Raw genomic sequence first — 22,226 nt, 5'->3', positions numbered from 1 at the left:
AGAATCAGGATTGCATCCTAGTTTTAAGGACTCTGTTAAAGTTAGCTAACAGAATTTTTAGCAAGTCCAGAAACTTAATTTTTAGATTTTTTCCAACAATGTTTTACAGCTTAAGCATAGCAATGGAAAAGTATGGTAAGAGATTAGCCTAGATCAAGGATTAGCCTGGTATAAATCATGGAAAGGTGAAAGGAGGAAGCATTATTGACTGATAGTCAAGTCCACATAGAAGCACATGGACTGAACTCTGGATGGGTATTTGGATGGACCAGTCTTAGACCTTTATGTTCTCATCTACCTCATAGCCTATTAATACTAAACTATACTACCTCTACAACTGAATGGGCAAGATTCTCTTTATTGCTGATACAGATGGGATAGAATTCTTGTATTGGCAAGGACTTTTAAGAGTTCTAAGATATAGACAAAGTTTCAAAAATTTTCACCTACCCTCTTCGTGTGTGCATAGAACTCTTCTAGTAAATTCCAGTGCCTCATGATGCTTTCCACCCCACTTCATGAAGATATTTCTTATCGCTAAACTCATTTCTTCTTATCTCTTTAATTTCTCTCTTTATGAAGGGATTGTATTTTATAGGCAAACCAATCTTTGTCCTTTGACAGAAGTGACTGGTAGTGGGTTCCTAATGCAATCTCCCATTCTCCAAATACTCAGTCTCTTTTCCTTTCCTTCTTTTACCCTCTTATACTCAAACAAGGTTAGGTTTGGAGCCATCTGCCAAGTGTTAGGCTTACATTTTCGTTAGACAGACCCTCAGAATCTTAGCATAAATTAGCTTGTCACATCTGTGAGGTAGAGGATAGGAGGCCTAGGGAAGGGGGGGATGGGAGATGAATATATGCAGCTAATGTTCCAAACCCAGAGTCTTTCTAGATTAGCATCAGGAATGTCTTCAAGGCCACCCCTGGAAACTACATGTCAAAATTCTGCCAGCTTAGATTACCCAGACAGTCAGGGTGTCTGCAGACCCTTCCTAACTAAGGCTAAAAAGTGGAACTCTTAGAAAAGGGGCCTTGATGGGTCAGGGGCTAAGGGGATTGATTGTTTATGGAAGGAAAGAAGTATGTATACATATGCTTTCTCTCCCCTGGGTTCTGTTTCAACTCCTACCTCCATCTCACCTTCCCTCCTGTGTATCTTGTCCAAATTCTGCTGAGTTATTTTTAGAATCTCCTCCCTTTCCCATCCTTACCCACATCATTCTGAAATACTTCTCTACTCCCTCTGCCCTTTGCCCCCCATAACATTCTAGACGTGTCAGATTATAGAGAGCTAAAAGCAAAGAGAAGAAAAAACTCCACAAAAGGAAAAAAAAAGAATCTCCTTTTTCTTTTCACAAGAAAAGAAAACCTCTCCATTAAAGGGAAACTCCAGTATGCTTTCTTTTCTTTTCTGTCAAGCAGATGCCCTCTGAGGAGTTTAAATCTTTGAAATCAACCTGTCCAAACTGAGCTAAACCTGTCCCTCTTGTTGGCTTCATTATTTCTGTTTGGCACAACCATTCCCTCAGTCTCTTATGTTTTGTAACTTGGCTTCCATCCCCAAAATGACTTTCAGGCTTCATCAATCTTCATCTTTCTTAAGATTTTGATATTATCAACAGCTTTCTACTACTGGATGGGTCCTTATTCTTCTTTTGGCTTTAACTTAATTTAAATCAACAAACATATTATAACACTAGGGATGCAAAGTCAAAAAACGAAGCATACTACTCTCAAGGAAATTATGTTCTAACAGAGGGGGTAAAGAACACAATATAGAAATAAATGCAGTGTGATTTGATTAGAGAGCTAATATTAACACAAGTTGTGATGGAAGGCGGGCAGGGTTCAATTAAATTCAATAAACATTTATTAAGTGCCTGTACTAAGATCTGGGGATACAAATAAAATGAAAGATGGTTCTTAAGGAGTTTACAATCTGATGGAAGAAAGCAACAGACAAGAAGAATTTGGAAGTGCAGTATATTAGGGGATACCCAGCATATGGACCTCAGGTTTGTTGGAGTTCAAACCAAGCAGAAATATAGATGGAAAGTGGAGAGATTGCTAGAGAGTCCAGGGCCAACCCTCTATAAAGGAAAGCTTTAGGTGGAGTTAAGTGCTTCACTCTCCAACACTAGACAGAAGGGAGAGGAAGGTGAGAGAGCTAGTAAGGGGTTTCTGTATCCAAAACTGAGATAAAAGGTTCAGAGAAGGCTTTATAGAAGACATAATACCTGAGTTTAACTTTGAAGGAAATTGAGCTTTCAGGCAAGGAGGGAGTGTTTTCTAGGTATAGACACAATCATTGAAAAGGCATGAAGAAAGAAGTTAGAAGATCGAGTTTGAGGAACTTCAAGTAGGCCAGTTAGGTTGGAACACAGAAAGGATGGAGAATAGTGTGAAAAAAGTCTACACATCAAAGTTTGAGGCACATTGTAAAGGGTCTTAAATTACAGGCTAAAGAATTTTTATTTTATCCCCAATATAATGAGTCCTACTAAAAGCTTTTGAGCAGAGAAATGACATGGTCAGACTGGTGCCTTAAATTAATCTGGCAGCTGTGGCAAAGATAGATTATAAAAGGGCAAGGCCAGAAGCAGAGTGACTAATTAGAAAGTCATTGCAGTAGTCTAGGGTAGTGGGGAAACAAAGGAATCTATGGGAGAAATATAATGGAAATAGAATTGGCAATGCTTGACAGCTAACTAAATTGGGGCATGAGGGAGAAGGAAGAGTCAAAAATGCCTTTGAGGTCACAGAAGGGTAATGTTTAGTATAGGAATGGTAGCAGACTACACAGAAATCAGGAAATTCAGAAAAACAACTGGGATTATTGTGAAAATGTGTTCCATTTTGGAAGGCAAGATGCTGATAGAATATCCAAGTAAAGGTGTTCAAAAGGCGATTGGTTAGGAGGGATTGGCATTCTGGAGAGAAATTAGAGCAGAAAATATACATCTGTACGTGTTTATAATGAGATGATTATTGAGAGTTAAAAAAGGATCATCCACATAACTGTGGTAGAGACAGTATTGAGATATTAATGTACATATAGAAGTTCTAGAGTATGAAAAGTGAATTTGAGGAATGAGAAAAATACCATAAGCCATATTCTGAATGCCTTGAGGAAAAGAAAAGATTATGAACTAAAAACCAATAAATGAATACAACAAGGATCTGCAGAGATATCAATACTTCTACCTCTCTAACATCTTTTTTTTTTAGCCCCATCATTAATTAGTAAAAATGTTCCTTAAGTATCTCTTCTAGGTTTCCCTCTCTTCTCTCTCTTTACCCTCTCCTTTAGATAGTTTCCATGACTGAGGCTTCAACTGTCACTTCTATGAAGACAATCCCTAAATCTATGTTTGACTTCTGAGCAACATAACCATTTCCTTGACTACATATAGAACATCCTGAGTACAGAGCCTGATAGGTTCATTTTGTTCGGTCATATCTGATTCTTTGTAATTCCATTTGGGATTTTCTTGGCAAAGACACTGGAGTGTTTTTTCATTTTTGTCTCTAACCCATTTTATGGATGAGGAAACTGAGGCAAATAGGATTAAGTGATTTCCCCAAGATTTTTTTAAACCCTTCCCTTCCATCTTGGAGTCAATACTGTGTATTGTCTCCAAGGCAGAAGAGTGGTAGGGGCTAGGCAATGGGTGGTTAAGTGACTTGCCCAGGGTCACACAGCTGGGAAGTGTCTGAGGTCACATTTGAACCTAGGACCTCCCATCTCTAGGCCTGGCTCTCAATCCACTGAGCTACCCAGCTGCCCCCTTACCCAAGATTAGAGAGCTATGAAGTGTTCAAGGAGGAATGGTACCTCTTGTCTGAGGGCTTTCCAAACCCTTTTTTCTTTTTCTTTTTTTAAATTTTTTAGAAAAATTTTCCATGCTTACATGATTCATGTACTTTTTCTCCCCTCTAACCCCTTCCCCCCATTGCTGATGCATATTTCCATTGGGTTTTACATGTGTCATGATCAAGACCTATTTCCATATTATTGATAGTGCACTGGGGTGGTCATTTAGAGTCTACATCCCAAATCGTATCCACATCAACCCATGTGTTCAAGCAGTTGTTTTTCTTCTGTGTTTCTGCTCCCACAGTTCTTCCTCTAAATGTGGGTAGTGTTCTTTCTCATAAGTCCCTCAGAATAGTCCTGAATCATTGTATTGTTGCTAGTAGAGAAGTCCATTACTTTCGATTTTACCACAGAGTATCCGTCTCTGCGTGTATGGTTCTCCTGGTTCTCTTCTTTTTCTCTTCTTTCCAGTTCACATGAAATTCCTCTAGTTCATTATTCCTTTGAGCACAATAGTGTTCTATCACCAACAGATACCACAACTTGTTCAGCTATTTCCCAATTGAAGGGCATATCCTCGTTTTCCAGTTTTTTGCCACTACAAAGAGTGTGGTTATAACCAAGATCTTTTTAAGTCTGCTTTTCTAGCTTTGGTGTCTACCTGTTGCCCAACTCTTACCTGTGGCTCCAAGAAGCTGTAGCATGGACAGTGGTCACACCGTGGTAAAATCTTCAGATGGGCTAAACCAGGTTGAGGATAACCAACATGCCTCAAACCTGTTGGTGAGTTAGAGGAAGTATATGAAGATCTCCCCTGCTCAGATAAGTGGATAAAGTAACTGAAATAGGTCTGATATTGCTCTTAGAGCGTGGTCAGACATCAGAGACACAGATTATTCACTGTATCCCAGGCTATCCCCAGTCATCCTGAGTTTTGTCTTACCACTGGACTTTGATGACTGGAAGAGAGAGTGAGGCGGATGATTTTGTGTGACTGCCTCAGTTTCTATTCACACAAGTCAAGACATTGCCCTTTGATGTTAATGGTCTTCAGAAATCATGGACACATGCCAACATCACCTCCCTGGTAGTAGTCCTCATTACCAGTGGTAATTAGGTACCTGTCCACTTCTGTGACTTGCTCATGCTTTTCCCCTATGCCTGGAATGCCTTAAAAGTATAACTCAAATCCATTGACTTCATGATATCTTCCCTAATCTGCCCGTTGGTAGCAGTCTTCCCCTCAAGACTTCACATAACACTTTTTCCCCTATACTTCTCATGTATATTTTACTTTCTGTATTTTAGATTTCTCTCCCTTTTATACTGTGAGAACTAAAAAAGCCAGGCAATTATCTACACTTTGTATCTCCACTAGTACAGTGCTGTCCACATAGTAGCGATCTAATAAGTGGGTTTTTAATAAACCTAATTAATAAATGAATTAGAGAATATTCTGGACTGGGTCTGCCTCAGTGAAGTAAGTTTGTTATTGGAACAAAATGAGAAACCTAAGTCATTCAACTGTTAATAAAAGGAGATTTACTTGGTCAGAGAAGAAGAACATTCGAAAAGGAAGAGCAAGGAGGATACCTCAAACTGATTCAGCTGAGCCAAGCCTTCTTGTCTGAATTGCTCATTGGGATTCACAAGCCAGGATCTCCTGGATCTTTTTGTAGCTGCTTTGTACCCATGATTAGGAAGTGGTGTCAACAGCTTTAGTCTCTGTTTCTTTGGCCCTACAAAATCGCAAGGATGGTCTCAGTACTTTTTTTTAGTGAAAATAAAGATGTCGTTTTATTTCTGAGTTCACAGACTTTTAGACATCCATCCAAAGACCTCTGGGACCCCTCAGATGTTCACAGAATATCCTCCAAAAGATAATGTTTTCATCAATTCGTATATAAACCATTCTTATAAAAATTTAATTGAGATGGAAAAAGTAGACATATGGTTCAATAGTTGCTGATATTCTCTTGTTAACAATGCCATCTATAATTTTTTCAATCACTTGGTATCTTTGTATCTTTTAGATGTTTTAAAAACTAGTCCCTAAAAGCTCTCATGATTGTTCTCCTAGAATAGAGGTTGCTACTGTGGGTGTCTGATCTGGTCTTGCTCCTCTTTCTCACCTTATCTTCTCAAGGTCTCTGTACTTTTTAAGGCAAAACTAACCTAACTTGCATAGGAGCAAGGATTAGGATATTGCTCTTATTTAAGAGGAGGAGCAGACTAGAGGGAGGGAAACTCTCTAAGAAGGTAATGTAACAGCAAAGGCAAGAAATGAGAAAGGATTTAACTAGAGTGTCAACAGTGTGAATCATCAGGAAGGGATGGATATGAGAGATGTTAAAGATGAAAAATTGATAGTATTTGGTATTTAGTTTCTGAGGAAAGTCCAAAGTCTCTAATTATGATAGAATGTAATACATTCACAAATAGAGTTAAGAAAGACTAGCAGTCAAAATACTTTAAAAACATATGGGAAAAAGGGCAAACTAGATATTTTGTAAGTTCATGCAGTGTCTTCTCATCTTCATCATCCTATTTTTAGGTTGACTTGTGCTAACTGCATACAGTAAGTGGTCTCAACTCAAATCAGTACTATTCATCATATGAGACATTATGAATGATGTAGTAGAAAGAGAATTGGCTCTGGAATCAGAGAATCTGAATTTTAAACCCCACTTTTGACTTTTACTACCTGTGTGATATTATATAAGTCACTTAAGCTCCCCTGGCCTCTGTTTTTTCATCTAGAAAAAAGAGGAGATTGGACTAGATAGCTTCTGAGCTCCCTCAGAATATTTAAGTCAAAGAAGACTAAGATGTTGAGTGTGAGTATCTAGGAGAATTAGCAAAGTTAGGAAGGGATAAAGATTTAAGGGAAGAGATATCAAGAGAGATCAAGATGTGGAGTCTTTTATGTTAATGAACCACTAAAATGGAATTGTTTAGTAATCCAATTCTCCTCTAAGTATACCATCTCACAGATGTGAGTATTCCTTCAGTGTTATAACTTATAACTCATCCTGCCTTTTCTGTGTTACTTTGCACTCTGGTGGGGTTGGGTGGCATGTCACCTAATATATTATTGACCTTTTATGTCTTCTCTTGATATCCCAAGACAACATAGTCTATGCAGATCGATCATTGAGTTATCCTTTGGTATTGCCATGTGATCAACTTACCTTTTCTAGGATACAGTTCTGCATGACAACCTTTACACTGATTTTCCTACGTCTTCTTAGTTTGGTATGTACTATAGGCTTCTCATAGCCATCATGTGTCTTCCATTGCCCTTTGAAGACTTATTTTTAAAAGTTGCCCTTTATTTCAGGGAAATGTTTGGTATGCAGTTGAAAATGGTGGTCTTATTCTTGGGAAAGAGGCTGGAACTGGAGATATAAATTCAGTGGTGATCTCAATAGAATCACTTCTAGTTGAAGCCACTGGAGTGTATCTGCTCACCAAGCCAGAGAATATAAAAAGAAGATAGTAAACTGAAATTGAGGCTATCTACATTTAATAAATGGAAAAAGGAAGTAGAGCCAGTGAATGAGAGTAAGAAGACTATATTTACAATGTCACAGAGACAGAGAAGAGAGCATCATCAAAGGAACAGTTGGTTAGGAATACCTGATGTGAGAGAGGCAAAAGAGGATGGAGGGAGGGGGTAATTTGTGATATTAGTGATAATAGCTTCAGTAACGTGGAATTGGAAGGAATTACAAATGAGCATGCAAGAGAAGTAGAGGCAATGGGTGAAATGTGACAGTGAAGGGAAGGAAAATCATGAGACAGTAACTCGAGAGATGAGAAAGGTCAATGGAATTTTTTTTTGTTTCAGGGAGACCTAAGCATGTTTAAAGGTATAAGGGAAGGAACCAATTACATCTAGCCAGCTAGATGCTTAAAAATGAATACAATCATGGAGAATAACATCCAAAAATTTATTCCGTACCATCTTAATTTTCTTGGAAGTAGGTTAGCATTTAGATAGAGCTAGTTAGGACAGCTAAGTGGCACAGTAGATAGTATGCTGGACCTGGAGACAGAAAGACTCATCTTCCTGAGTTTAGATCTGGCTTCAGACACTTACTAATTGAGGGAACTTGGGAAAGGCACTTAAGCACATTTGCCTCAGTTTCCTCATCTGTAAAAAGAAATAGCAAATGACTCCAGTATCATTGCCAAGAAAATCCCAAACAGAGCCACAGTGAGTCAGAAACAACTGAAAAATAACTGAATAACTACAAAGAGCTATTCCATAAGCTTGGGAAATTTTTTCTCATTGTTTAGTATTTTCACGAGAATATCAGTTCTGTGCCTAAAATACCTTGATTCTTTACCCTTCTTTTTGAAGTCTTTACATTAAATATTGACATTGACAAATTGACATAAGCATTGACAAATAATACTTCCCTCTATGGAGGAGGAGTCTGTATCATTTATACTATCATGATTATCTGGGACTGCAGCTGTTCCTAGTAAAATAGTCTAAACTCCATGGTATAGCTAAAGCTTGATTTTAACAAACAAATGGAGAAATCTTTGAGACAGCTGTGAGCAGGAGACTAAAAGAGTTGGTCACTAATTAAGCAAGAGAACGGAAAGCTGGTTGTAGAAATTAAGTAGCTATGGATTACGAAAGGTTATTAAATAAGCAGTTGTATAGTTCTCCCATTCTTCTCTACCACAATCAGAAAGAGAAGGTAAGGTAAATAAGGTTGCCTGGAGGGCTAAAGAAAGTTATTTAAACTAGGACTGAATTAAATGACACAGTCCAGTAGATAGAACATAGGATTTGGAGTCAGAAGACTTGGTTTTGAATCCTGATTCTGGCATTTACTTCAGGAATGACAAATCATTTTTATAAAAAAAAGTCAATCAATAGATACTTACAGAGTGACTATAATGTGCCAAAGACCAGGTTAAATTCTCTGAGAGGATTAAAAATGGTTAAGATATTACTTCTACTCCCAAAGCATCTTGCATTCTAGGGTAACATTCTAGAGCAGTGATGAGCAAACTCTTTAAAGAGGGGCCAAAGGAAAGGAAATGCTCCTCTGTCAGTCTGTTTCAAGGCAACTCTTTCGAAGTTTCATTGTATTGTATCCTACTCATTGTATTCGCCAGATTAGGAATAATGTCGAAGGGCTGGATAGAACATTTCAGGGGGCCCCATCTAGCCCGCAGGCCATAGTTTGCCCATCACTGTTCTAGAGTAACAATTCTAGGCACATACAACAACATAGCAATGCAGGGCAATGTTTTATATTACTGTGATCATGAAAAACATATTTCTGTATTAGCCATGTTGCAAAAGAAAACTCCCCTGCAAAATACAAGAAAACTAAAACTAAAAAATAAAAAGCATGCTTCCATCTGCATTCAGACTCCATCACTTCTTCCTCTGGACATGGATAGTATTCTCTGTCATACATCCTTCAGAATTGTCTTGGGTCATTAAATTTCTCAGAATAGCCAAGTCTGAAACTTTTGCTGGACAATATATAAGAAAGTGCTAAGTTACATGATTGTAGTAATAACTCACTTATAAAGCTCTATTTTTCCCTGCAGTTAGTTTAAATATTATGAACCCCCACTTTACAGATGAAGAAACCATAAAGTAACTTAACAATGTTTAAGCTAAAAAGGATTTCATAGATGAACTAGCTGAACCCTCTCATGACACAGATGGAGACTCTTGGGAACTGAAAGCTAGGAAGTGGCAAGACTCAGAAAGTCCAGGTGTTCTGACTCTTGATCTTTTTTTGAATATATATTCGGTATTGACATAATTCATGATCCACAAGACTTTTTGGCAAAATGTAATTCCCCTTATTATCTCATAATCATATCTATTTTTGCTTTTTTAGATTTTTCCATTTATAAGGATTGGAGAGAGCTAATATGTAGGAAGGCACATTGGTCCATTAGGGCTCCACTTTCTTCCTAGGGGTCTCTATTCTGAAGAGAGGTAGCCAGCCAACATATGGCTCCATCGCCGGGGGCCATGTGCCAGCCATTTGCTATATTTGAGACAATGCTCTTTGCCAGGAGCTATTAAGTTCTGTCAACTCTGACTGACTGAGTGAGATTTCCCAGGGATATATGAGGAGAGGGTTGATGTGTTTACGTGGTAGTTGTGATTGTGTTGGCCCCTCAGGGAAGGATATGGGATGAGAGCCTAGTTCACTGCTTTGGGATTTGAACTAGAATTCTCTTGTGACTCGCAAAAGATGCCCTATATACAAACTTTATAGTTTGGCTCAAAAGTTTTACTTTTAGCGGGGGGTGAAGGGGAAAGTAGGAGCATGAATCATGTAACCATATTAAAAATGAATATTAATAAATGTTTAAAAAATTTTACTTTTCATTTATTCAATAGGTATGTATTCAACAAACATCTGTTATTTTATGTATGCTGTGGTACATTTAGTGCACCTTTATTCTAGGCACTGGGAGATGATATTAAGATAATTATACTACTTGACCTCCGTGGAGTCCGAGTGTTTAAGATTTGGCATCAAAGCTTTACCTTCCTTCATGCATGTATGGCTGGGTTATTTTCAATCTAAATAATATTCATTGCACATTTTTTATGTCAGGAGACTGCATTCAGTCCAGTCAGTCAAATCTATCTGCAGTAAATACAAAGCCCTATCCTAAATTTTATGGACTAGTGCAGAAGAGAAACTACATGATGTCATGGTGTGAAAATAATAAGAATAGCTGATCCTTATAGACGTGGTATCTGAGGTCTCTCCCCTCCCCAAATTAGAGAGCAAGTCCTCCAGAGAATCCTATCCCAAGTTCAAGGTACTTCATGGGTCTGCCACTGCTAAAACTATAGCTCACGAGCCCCCACCAATGTTGTTCAAAGCAAAGGAATTTAAAGAAATGGCAGAGTAAGAAAAGTATCAATAAAATGTTTCTTCCATAACTCTGAGGCACAGCCTTTCACAAACACACACACACACACACACACACACACACACACACGCATGCACGCACACACACTAGTCTGAAACACAGGCATACATGGGGAACATGTGGACAACCACACATATTGGCAACTCATATGGTCAAGGCATATGCACGGAGAGGCAAACACATAGGGAACACATGTAGCCAGGACAGATGCACAGGAAGGCACACATGTTGGGAACACATGTAGCTAAGACAAATGTTTCAAAGAGAAAATATGTAGGCAAAGTATGTCCTGAAGGAGTCCACATGTAGAGAGTAGGAGTGACCATGGCACATGCATAGTGGAGCAAATGTATGCAGCAGGACATAAATCACAAATATAGAGATGCCTCATAATTTGGATGTTGCAAAGTCATTGATGTCTTTTAGTGATGTCATGGTGCTGCTTTCAAGGGGTCTGTACCCTGCTAGTCTCTTGGACACTGCTCCACCAGATCCATCTCTACCAGTCTCTATGCTGCTGGATGCTCCTCAGCTGAATCATAATTGATTGGATGCTCCTTCATTGGGCACATAGCTAATACTGGCACTGCCAGGCACAGCCCTCTGGGCAGGTGGCTTTGAAGCTTTGCCTTGCTTCCAGCTTCTGACTTCAGTCTGCCTATAGGGCTATCCTCATGAGATCCTCTTTCCTGCTTTTTTGGTTTAGAAGCTACCCCCCAACCCTGCCCCCATAACATTTTAGAAGAATACCTCCCTTGCCTCAGCTCTAGCATCAGTAAGAGCACTATAGGGATAAGAGCCTTTTTGCCTTTTGGGGGGGTACTTTTCCAATCTCTTTTTCTGGGAGTCATGCCTAGAACACATTTCATCTCTAATAGGTTTCTTCTTTTATTTTTACTCCCTCCCCTCACTCCCTCATTTCCTTCCTCCCTTCTTCTACTTCTTTCTTCCTTCCTTTCTTCCTTCCTTCCTTCTTTCTCTTTTTTTCCCCAAGACATTAACCTCATTAGGATACAGAATAGATTTAAAATTTTCTTAGAATTAACCATTGCTTTTGTACTAAACGTCTTGTACAATCTGTTTGAATATCTGTCAGAACCCTCTCAAAGGAAAGCTTATGGTGAACATTCTCTGATCTTAATGAATTTGATCTCCCAATGCTAGACTACATATACCTGGAGATTACCCATAAAGGGGTGATTCACTCAACTACCACCAAATAACTGTGGGGTCCAGGGATGCCCACTTGTTTCAATTACAAAGCCCTTCTGTTCTCTTATGAAAAAAGGTGGACAGAAGAAATTGAAGGAAGGAAGGAATAAGAGAGGAAGAGAGGGAGAAAGGGAAGAAAGAATAGGAAGAAAGGAAAGGAAGAAAGAGAAAAGAGGGTGAGGGGAAGGAGGGGAGGGAGAAATGGAGGAATAAAGGAAAGAAGAAAGGGAGGAGGAAGGGAGAGAGGAAGATAGGAAGGGAGAAGGGAGATAGAAGAGAGGGAGGGAAAGAGAAAAAAGAAAAGAAAAAAACCTATTGGAGATGAAATGTCTTCTAGGCAAGACTCCTAGAAAGAGGAAGGGAAGGAAGGAAGGAAGGGGAAAAGGAAGAAAGGAAAGGAAGAAATGAAGAAGTGAGACAGGGAGTGAGTGAGGGAAAGAGGTAAAAGGATCTAGCTGGTAACTAATCATCGTATCCCTGCCATGTGAGCAGTCAAGCCACAAGATGGTTTCTGGTATGGCCTGAGGGCTGGGGTGATCTCTCCAACCTGTTTAGCCACATTCTTTGGTTTTCACATGAAGAAATGGTGAGCTAAGTCTATCACCACCATCCTTGCCTAGGTGAATAATTTCCAGTCTCCATAAACCAACTGGAATATATTAAAATGTCAGTGAGTATGCATAGAGGCATAAAAAATGGACATATAGCATAATTAATGCAGCTAGCACAGTTAACACATTTAGGTTTAGTAAAAATTCTCATGTGCTTAACACATGATATTCACAATGGCACTGAATGCCAGTAGCTATTAACTTAAGCAACACATTTGATGCATCAGGGCTTATAATCACAGCACATCAGCCAACTTTGCATATCAAAATGTTTCATGAATTGATAAAATATAATACATATAACAATGGCATACAAAATAGCAGATGCTACACATAGTTCATACAAGAACAAATTTCATAAGCATATAGAATTAATACAGACATAACATGAAAAATTGGAGTATATTCCATAAAAACAATTATCAGTGATAAATGCAAAACAGTGGCTAACTAGCATAAGCATATAGAAATCAGTGAAACATATTACAGTTAAAATAAAGAATTCCATATCACAATTTTCCATATACAACAATATATTAAAATGACATTCAGAGCTCACATGACATATACTCCCTCAGTGGCATTCATTTGGATATGTGATTAATCAGTTCTCCCAAGCTTGGTCAGAATCACAGGACCTGAGATTTGGAAGGGATTTCAGCACACACCTGGTCCAACTTGAAGGAATCTCTACCTTTAAGTATTTGACAAGATGTCAACTAGTTTTCTTTTGAGATCTCCAGTGAGGGAGAATTCTTTACCTCCCTTTAGCAGCCCACTTTAGAGAGCTCAGACTATTAAACTTTTTCTTGATATGAAGCCTACAAATTTAACTCTTTACAACTTCTACACTTTGCTTCTGGTTTTGTCCTCTGGGGCAAAACACAGTAGGGCTAATTCCTCCTCTTCATAACATCCCTTCAGATACTTTGACATTGTTCTCATAATCATTGTGAGCTTTCTCTTGAAGCCAGATATGTTCATCTCCTTCACCTGATATTCATATGTCATAGTAGTTAAGATTACTCATATTGGGGACCTTTTGGAGGAAAAATAAAGGTAAACCATGAACTTGGCTCTAGTTGTCTGCAGTTATGGACAGCTAGGTGGTTCAGTGGGTAGAATGCCAGCCTCAAGTTAGAAAAGCTGAGTTCAAATCTGGCCTCAGATACTTACTATCGGTGTAACCCTAGGCAAATCCCTTAATCCTGTTTGTCTCAGTTTCATTATCTGTAAAATGTGCTAGAGAAGGAAGTCTCAAACCACTGCAATATTTTCACCAAGAAAACCCAAAAAGGAGTCAGAAAGAATTAGACATGACTGAAAAATGACTAAAACACTTATCTGCAGTTATATTGCCTTCTCTCTTTTCAGCTCTGATGAAAATGACTGACTTCATCAGGAATGGATAATTCCAAAGTCCTTTCATTTTCTTTTTTTGACAGGAGAATTCAGTTGATAGATCAGAGAAGTCCTCTAAGCATAGTGTTTTGGATTTAAGAAGAGAATTTGGCAGGTCTCAAATAATGTTTGTACATTATATATTGGCTAAGTATTGATACAGATAGCCAAAGTTGTAACTAGTTGGATGGCATCAGAGTCACAAATGAATCAGTGCCTACTCAGAGGAGAGATATAGTTGGTGTTGTCACGAAACCATCTTTGACCCTGTGTTAGTCAACATTGTTATTAATGCCATAGATGGTGGCATAGATGGCATACTTCTCATATTTTCAGGTCACCCAAGGATAGGAAGAAAGTCAGTTGACAAATTGATCTTGACAGGTTGGACAACAAGCTGAATCAAATGAGATGAAATTTAACATTCAGTTAAAATCTAACTTAAATTTTTACACTTGGATTTAAAAAGTCAACTTCATAAATACAGAATCATGGAGTTGTAGATAGACAATATTTTTTTATGAAACATAGACCTTTCATTAGAAAGAGGGATCGTAAATTGCCTAGTGGACTGCAAAGATGCTGTAAGTAGAAAGTGTGACAAGACTATAAATAAAGCTAATGTGATTCTAATCTGTATTAATATGGTAGCAGTGTGCATAGTGAGAGAGATAATAGTTCTCTTTTGCCGTTCTCTAAGTGAGGCTATTCTGGGAGATCTGTATTCAGTTCTAAGCACAGTTTAGGAAAGACACAGCCCAGGCTGAAATATTTCTGAGAGAGTGAAAGGATGAGAGACCTGGAAGACTAGTAGCATAGACTTTAGATGAAAAAAAAATTTTAAAGGGACATGATAATTTTCTTCAAGTATATATGGTCATAGATCTAGGGATAGAAGGTACTCAATAGATCATCCAGTTCAACCCACTTTAAAGATGAGAAAACTGAAACTTGGGTCAAATGATTTGCCCAAGGTCATACAGGTAGTAAAAAGCTAGATTTGAACCCTGGTTCTTTGACTCCAGAGCCAGTGTTTTTCCTACTATAACACAAAGAATAGTAATGCATTGGGTAGTCATTCAGTGTCAGTATGGGAGGTGGTTCCAGTATAATATTCCAGAAATCTGTGCTTAACCATGTGCTACTTAACATTTTTTTTTCAATGATTTGGATAAAGGTATAGATAGAATGTTAGTGATGATGCATATTTATAGATGATTCAAAACTCATAGGGATGGCTAATATATAAGGTGCCATAATATATGAGTCAGTATTCTAAAAGCTCTTGACAGCCTAACTGACTGTAATAAGACAAAATGCAAAAAGGTAAGAGAAAAGTCTTACATTTGCAAAGGTCCAAATAATAAATTTCTCAACTAGGCAAAGTGAAATGGCAAGTCTCAAAATGACCTGGGGGGTTTCTAGTAGCCAGCAAACTCAAGAAATATCAGCAATGTGAGTTAGCCATCCCCTCTCCACCCAAGCTATATGGAATGGAGAGTCTCCCACATTCAGCCATCATCAGACCACATTAAGAGTGATTTGTGTCCATTTGTTGTGGTCACAATTTTAGCAAGATGCTGTTACCTGGAGAGTATTCCCAGATGGGCATTCAGGATGATAAGGACACCTTGACCATATTATATGAGTAAAGAACTGAGCATATTTATTTTGGAAAAGAGAAGATGAGGGGTCATGATAAATCATAGTTTCTTCAAGCAATTGAACCACTATTAACAGCAAGAGGGATTAGACTTGAAACAGAAACAAGAAGCAAGTAACAAAAAGAGGAAAATTTAGGTTTTATGTATAATGAAAAAATTAAATCTGTCCAAAACTGGAATGAATTGTATGAGAGAATAATGAGTTTCTTCTCTTTGGAGGTCTTCAAGCAGAAAATTGATGGCCGCTTTTCAGGTTATAGTGAATATTTCTTTTAAGTATGGGTTGGACTAAATAGTCAATGAATTCCCATCCAACTCTCAAAGGAAATAGACTTGTCCCTAAAAACTAGGAACAATAGATAAAAGTTGGAGGGAGTCATATTTAGACTTAATTTGAGGGAAAACTTCCTAATAAAGCTATTCAAAAGTGGACTAGACAACGGTGAAAGATAGTGGATTCTCCCACTGGAGGTCTTCAATTAGCACAAGCTGGAAGACTACTTGTTTGGGGTATATTGCAGAGGGAATTTTTGAAAATCACGGATGGGCTGAACTACATTGTTCTAAGTTCTTTTCCAGCCTTTGTGATGCTCTGATTCTCTGAGGTCAGAAGCTAAGTTTTCATAACAAACTTTGTTTTTAAAGTATCATCTCTTTCAGAAATGCATGAAAACAACAGAAATCCCCTCTTCATGCCTCCACCCCTCCCTTTCCCATCTGATCCCAGCAGGTGTGTTAATTTACAGTGCTGACAACTTGAATTATTTATCTCCACCTTAAATTACAGTCCCCACACCCAGGGTAATTTATGCACACAATAGGCTGCATCTGGATTCAAAAATGCATTAGGTTCATTACTCCTGGTGCTGATTTCTGGAACACTTTGTCACATGGATCTGGCCACCCTAATAACAATTGACATTTATATAGTGCTTTTAAGTTTTATAAGAACCCTTTAAATTCATTGTCTCTTTTCAGCCATACCAGTATGCCTGGAAATAATACTCCTATAGCAAGTAGCCATATTCCCATTTTCGAGATAAAGAAACTATAAGTTAGAGCTGAGTCTTAAGCCCAGGTCTTCTGACTCCCTATTCAGGGTCCTTTTTACTTCCATTTCATATAGATCTCTGGATATTCTTAGACTTTTGGAGTTTTGTTGTGCATAAAGGAAACTACAATGTATCATTTTTTTCCTTTTCCTTCTGATTTCTCAACTATACTTTCCAACTTAACACTTCTCAAATCCCACTTCTTCCAAGAATCTTTAGCCTTCACATCTTTTCCTCCTCCCTGTTGTCTGCATTAGCCCAGGAAGCATGTAGAGTTTCCCAAGTTTCCCCCCATGGCCTTAACTCCCCAGTCCCTCATATCCATCAACAATGTACTATTTCTCAACATCCCTATCCAACTATATATCTTAGCCTTCCATTGTACAAAGTGGAACATTCTTATTTTTTAAAAGGCTCCCCTTTAAGTATCTTCTACCTGAAGACAGACACTGCTAATGCCCTCTTTCCCAAAACTTCTGCTTTATATATTTATTTTGTGTTTATTCTATTTATATGTGCACATGTTGTCTTCTATGAAAAAAAAAGTAAGATTCTTGAGAGCAAGGAATTCTTTTATTTTTATCTTTACAGCCCCAGTATCTAATACAGTACTTGTCAATTAGTACATCTTTCAATAACAGTAGTCATTGTAGGAATGCTGTGAAACAAGATGTAGCAGAGAAGTAGAATTATATTACTTAAATTATAGATTACTATGTCAATTTCATTATTTTTCTTTCCCAACCTAATTCTTCTTTGTAAAGTAAGGGAGGGATGCAAATTTTGGAAGAGGATAAAATGGAAAAAAAGCACAATAAAATATCATAACCACGAATGCAAATGGGATAAACTCAGAAAAAAGAGGAAGGTAACAATGGATTAAAAAGAAGAATTTAGAAATATTGATATTGTTATTTAAAAGAATCATGGCTAAAACATAATGATTCACTGAAATTCAAAATGAAGGGTTGAAGTAAAAACTTTTATATCTCAGGAAAATATGTTTAAAAAGGATGAAAATCTTGATTTCATGTGAGGCACCATTAAAAAAAATACAGTCAGGAAAACTACATTATCCTTAAAGGACCCATATGTATAGAAATAATACCAATACTTTTAGTATATGGATCAAACGGTATAATATCTAAATACATAAAGTAAAAGTTACAAGGAAAAATTGATAGCAAAACCACAGTAGTTAGGGACGTTAACTGCTCCATTTTACACCTTAATAAACCTAACAAAATAAATGTAAGAATAAGTTAGGCCCTTGAATAGAATTTTAGAAAAACTAGATGCGATAGATCTCTAGTGATTACTGAATGAGAATCAAAAGTGTGTATATATCTCAGATTTGCATTAGACCTTTACAAAAACTGAGCATGTGCTTGGCATTAAAAATTCATAAATCAATACAGAAAAGCAGAAATATTTAACACCTCATTTACTGAATACAATGAAGTAACAAATACAATTTTAAAAAAGTAATTTGAAGGAAGTATTCAAACTTAAATGAAAACAATATAGTATAACTTTAAAGAATATGTGGCTCAAAGGAAAAAAATCATAAAAACAATATGTAATTTCATCAGAGAAAATTTAAAAACAATATGACAGCACACCAAAATTTTTAGCATGTAGCCAAAACAATTGTTAGGGGGAAATTATTATTTCTAACCATTTTAGTCAAAAAAAATAGAAAAAGAACTTAATAATAATATGGGAATAAACTCAACCCTCCAAAACCAAGAAAACCAAAATATTTCAAATTAAATACAACATAAAATTCTTGAAACTCAAGGAAGAAATTAGCAAAATTGAAAAATAAAAAATAAACCACCAAAACTAGAAACACTTTTTGAATAAAAACTATTAAAATAGGTATTAACTAATTTGATTAGAAAAGAGAGAAAAACAAATTTCCATATTAAAAAAAGAAAAAGGAGAACTCAAAACAAAGTTGTAAAGGAAATTATTAGAAGTTATTTTATTACAAAAAATATAAAATAAACAACAGAACAAGACACTGAGTATTTAAATAACGTATTTACACAAAGAAAAATTAAACAAACTACAAGTGAACTCACAAATGGGACAAAACAGGAGCAGATGAATTTAAAAGTGAATTCTATCAAAAAATTGGAAGGAAATGAAATCTATTGCTAGATTTCATTTCCTTCCAATTTTTTATTTATAATATTGTAAATAGAAGAAAGGACATCATACCAAACTCCTTTCATGAGACTTTCTGATCCTAATATACAAAACAAGGTGAGATAAAGCAGAGAAAGAAAACTAAAGGCCAACAGCTTGTGAATATTTATGTGAAAATATTGAATAAAATATTAGCAAATTCAGTGACATTTCAAAAGATTATATGCTATGACCAGATCGGATCATCAGTAATGCAGGATTAGTTCAGAAAACTACTAACCTGATAAATCATATAAATTTTAAGAACAATATAAATCATATAAAAAATAAATCACATGATTTTATAAACAGATAAAGGGAAATTTTTGGACAAAGTACAGTATACACTTGCTTATATTGTGTGTATTTAAAAGTATAAGAATAAATTTATAGGTATAAATAAAAAAAACTTTAGGAATAAATAAATTCTGCAAATGATATAAAACTAAGGCTTAGCATTGAATTAACTATAATAGAGAAATACTAGAAGCTTGTCCAAAAAAATAGAGATAAAGCAATGATGTTCATTGTTGACATTTTTATTTGATACAGGTCTGGAAACATTGTTATAGCAATAAGTCAACAATATAGAAACAAGCAGCTGGATATGAGAAAATTATTGCTATTGAGATGACATTTTACTTTGAGAACTTTAGAAGTTGAATTGAAATTAATTAAAACAATTGATAACCCATAAAATAGCAAGTTATAAAATAAATTCACAAAAATAATTAGCCTTTTTATATCACCAAAAAAAAATGAAATGGGAAAAGAAATTCATTTAAAATAACTACAGAATTTATGAAAACCTGGGAGCTTACTTACCAAAACACAAGAATTTTATGTGTATAACTACAAGATACTCTATAAAAATAAGAAAAGTCTGAAATAATTGACGAAACAATTCCCAAATACATTGGTCAATATCAATATAATAAACTTAGTTAAATTTTAGATCAAAATGCCATGTAAATTATATTAACAAAAGATCAAATAATGAATTATGCTCACTCTTCAATTCAGTGATATTAGTAATAGGAATTTATCCCATGAAGGTTAAAACCAGAGGAAGAGGATTCATATGTACAAAAATATTTATAGTAACACTCTCTGTTCTAGCAAAGATTGGAAACAAAATGGGTGCCCATCATATGGGGAATAGGAGAACAAATTGTAGTATTTAAATTTAATGGAATATTATTTTCAATATGATGAAATGGATAGATTTAGAGAAATGTGGGAAAACTTCAATGAACTTTTGCATAGTGAAATGAGCAGAACCAACCAAATGGTTTATGTAACGCCTACAATAATTTAAAGGGAAATAATTATTTTCTAAAAGAGTTCAAAACCCTGATCAAAGTAATGACCAAACATGACTTCACAATATAAAAATTAAGCATTTTCTCAATTCTTGGTATAGAGGTAATGGACTAGATGTACTAGATGTTCACATTAAGTCCATAATAAAAAAGAAAATTTAAAACATGAGAAATTAGTAAAATGACAACTATATGCAAGATATTTGAATTCAAAATTGTTAACATGTGAGTGAGTGAGCAGCTCACACAGATTTGTGCACTGATGTTTGTCCTCATGTTTTATGTTTCCTTCTAGGATGATGACGACAAATTGACCTGGAAAGATCGCTTCCCTGGGTACTTGATGAACTTTGCTTCAATCATGTTCATGGTAATGCCATTAAATGTTTGAATTTTCAAGAAACCAGAATCTAGTTTAATCCGATATAGTTTTAAAAATATACGTTAATTATTTGCCCACTATCTAAAAAGTTATATTAAACATATTGGAAACTTACAGGTATTTTCTCTGTTAGTATATATCATAATCCATCCTTTTCATTCTTCTTTTTTCTTGTCCATTTTCTTCTTAGAAATCCACTTATAGAAACTCTACCTAATGTGCTAGAATTCTTTCTTTAGTTATTTTTATGTTACATAAAAACATTTAGGTTGCCTATCTGTTATTCTTCCCTATTGCTGAATAACTGTCTCTCCCATCATCTTCTCATCATATACATTCTGAGTGCTATTATGTTACTTCCTGTACACAGATTATCACTAGGAATGTGTTGCAGTATACATTTCTCCATTATATTTTTGGTCACTGATAAATTTGATTCTTTGGAAATTGTGGTATTCCATGGTTTGCAATGATACAGCATAACCAGGAGATGCTGGTACTTAAAAGACAACAGGTGCCCCTGGGCGGCACAGTTGATAGAGTGCCAAGCCTGGAATTAGGAGAACTTGGGTTCAAATCTAACCTTAGACACTTCCTAGCTCTGTGACCCTGGGCAAGTTACTTAAGCACTATTGCCTAGCCCTTGCCCTTCTGTCTTAGAGTTGTTACTAGAACAGAAAGTAAGGGCTTAGAAATGAATAAATATGCACGTAAGTGAAAAAAAAAACTAACCATGTTTCTATATAAGGAAGCAAGGAAGCATTTTGGGATCATAATGCATTTCTCAAATGCAATAAATAGGTTTTATGCATGAGACTTTTGAATCTATACTTGACCAAGTAGAACATTCAAGGTTCTCTTTCTGCCTCTATAACTACAATCTGAGAAATTTCACAATGTATATAAAACTAGAAAATGACAGTCCTGAGACAGCAAGAAATTGTAAAACATGTACATAGATAAAGATACAAAATATTTAGGCAGGGCTTTCATGATCATTTCCTTTATAATGGAATTTATTTTTTAAGGACAGATTGGACTAAATGATTGCCAAAGTCCTTTCTAAACTAAAATTCTGTGAATTTTTGGAGGCATAGAATGATTCAGACAAAGGAGAAATTCAAATGAAATATGTCAGATATATTTGTGAGAGTAAACACTGGAGGAAGCAAGAACAGCTTTTCAAAGAAGGCACCCTCTTTTAGCAAGTCAAGAAGGATTTTAGCAAGGCAATATGATGAGGGAATCCATTTTAGGTATGGTGAGTGTATTACTGGAATAAAGCAAGTGGTTGGGGTTTGTGGGTCCCTAAGTCAGTAGGTGGGAAAGGAAGGTACAATGATGGAGGTAGTAAATTGAGGTGGTAGGAGAGATGTAAGGGAACGACTGAGTTTAGGGAAATATAAGATGATGGAGTATAATGATCCGGCAAGGGGAGAGGATGAGGTAGTTGGGCAGGCGGCTGCAACAGGGAGACACAGCCTGGGTACACAGGCTTGAGACAGAGGACACTGAAGGGAAACAGGCTGAACCCTTCCAGGTAGGAAGGGCACCTCTACAGACAAAAGGTTGGGGCCAGTCAGAAATGGTTTGAAGTTGACTAGAGGGCTTTCTAGTCAGTTTCTCAGGT

General features: G+C 36.4%; 1 protein-coding gene across 1 annotated transcript in view; it reads left to right on the top strand.

The window, feature by feature from the left end:
* Positions 1 to 22,226, top strand: part of ANO2 (anoctamin 2) — a 504,220-nt gene that overhangs the window by 347,865 nt on the left and 134,129 nt on the right. The window contains exon 14 of the mRNA XM_044677761.1: positions 20,510 to 20,584. Coding sequence (XP_044533696.1) covers positions 20,510 to 20,584 — 75 coding nt within the window. The remainder of the gene's footprint in view (positions 1 to 20,509; positions 20,585 to 22,226) is intronic.

Source organism: Gracilinanus agilis, chromosome 5, assembly GCF_016433145.1.
Source record: "Gracilinanus agilis isolate LMUSP501 chromosome 5, AgileGrace, whole genome shotgun sequence".
In the NCBI taxonomy this organism is placed as follows: domain Eukaryota; kingdom Metazoa; phylum Chordata; class Mammalia; order Didelphimorphia; family Didelphidae; genus Gracilinanus; species Gracilinanus agilis.
This window is presented reverse-complemented; position numbering and strand designations above follow the sequence as displayed.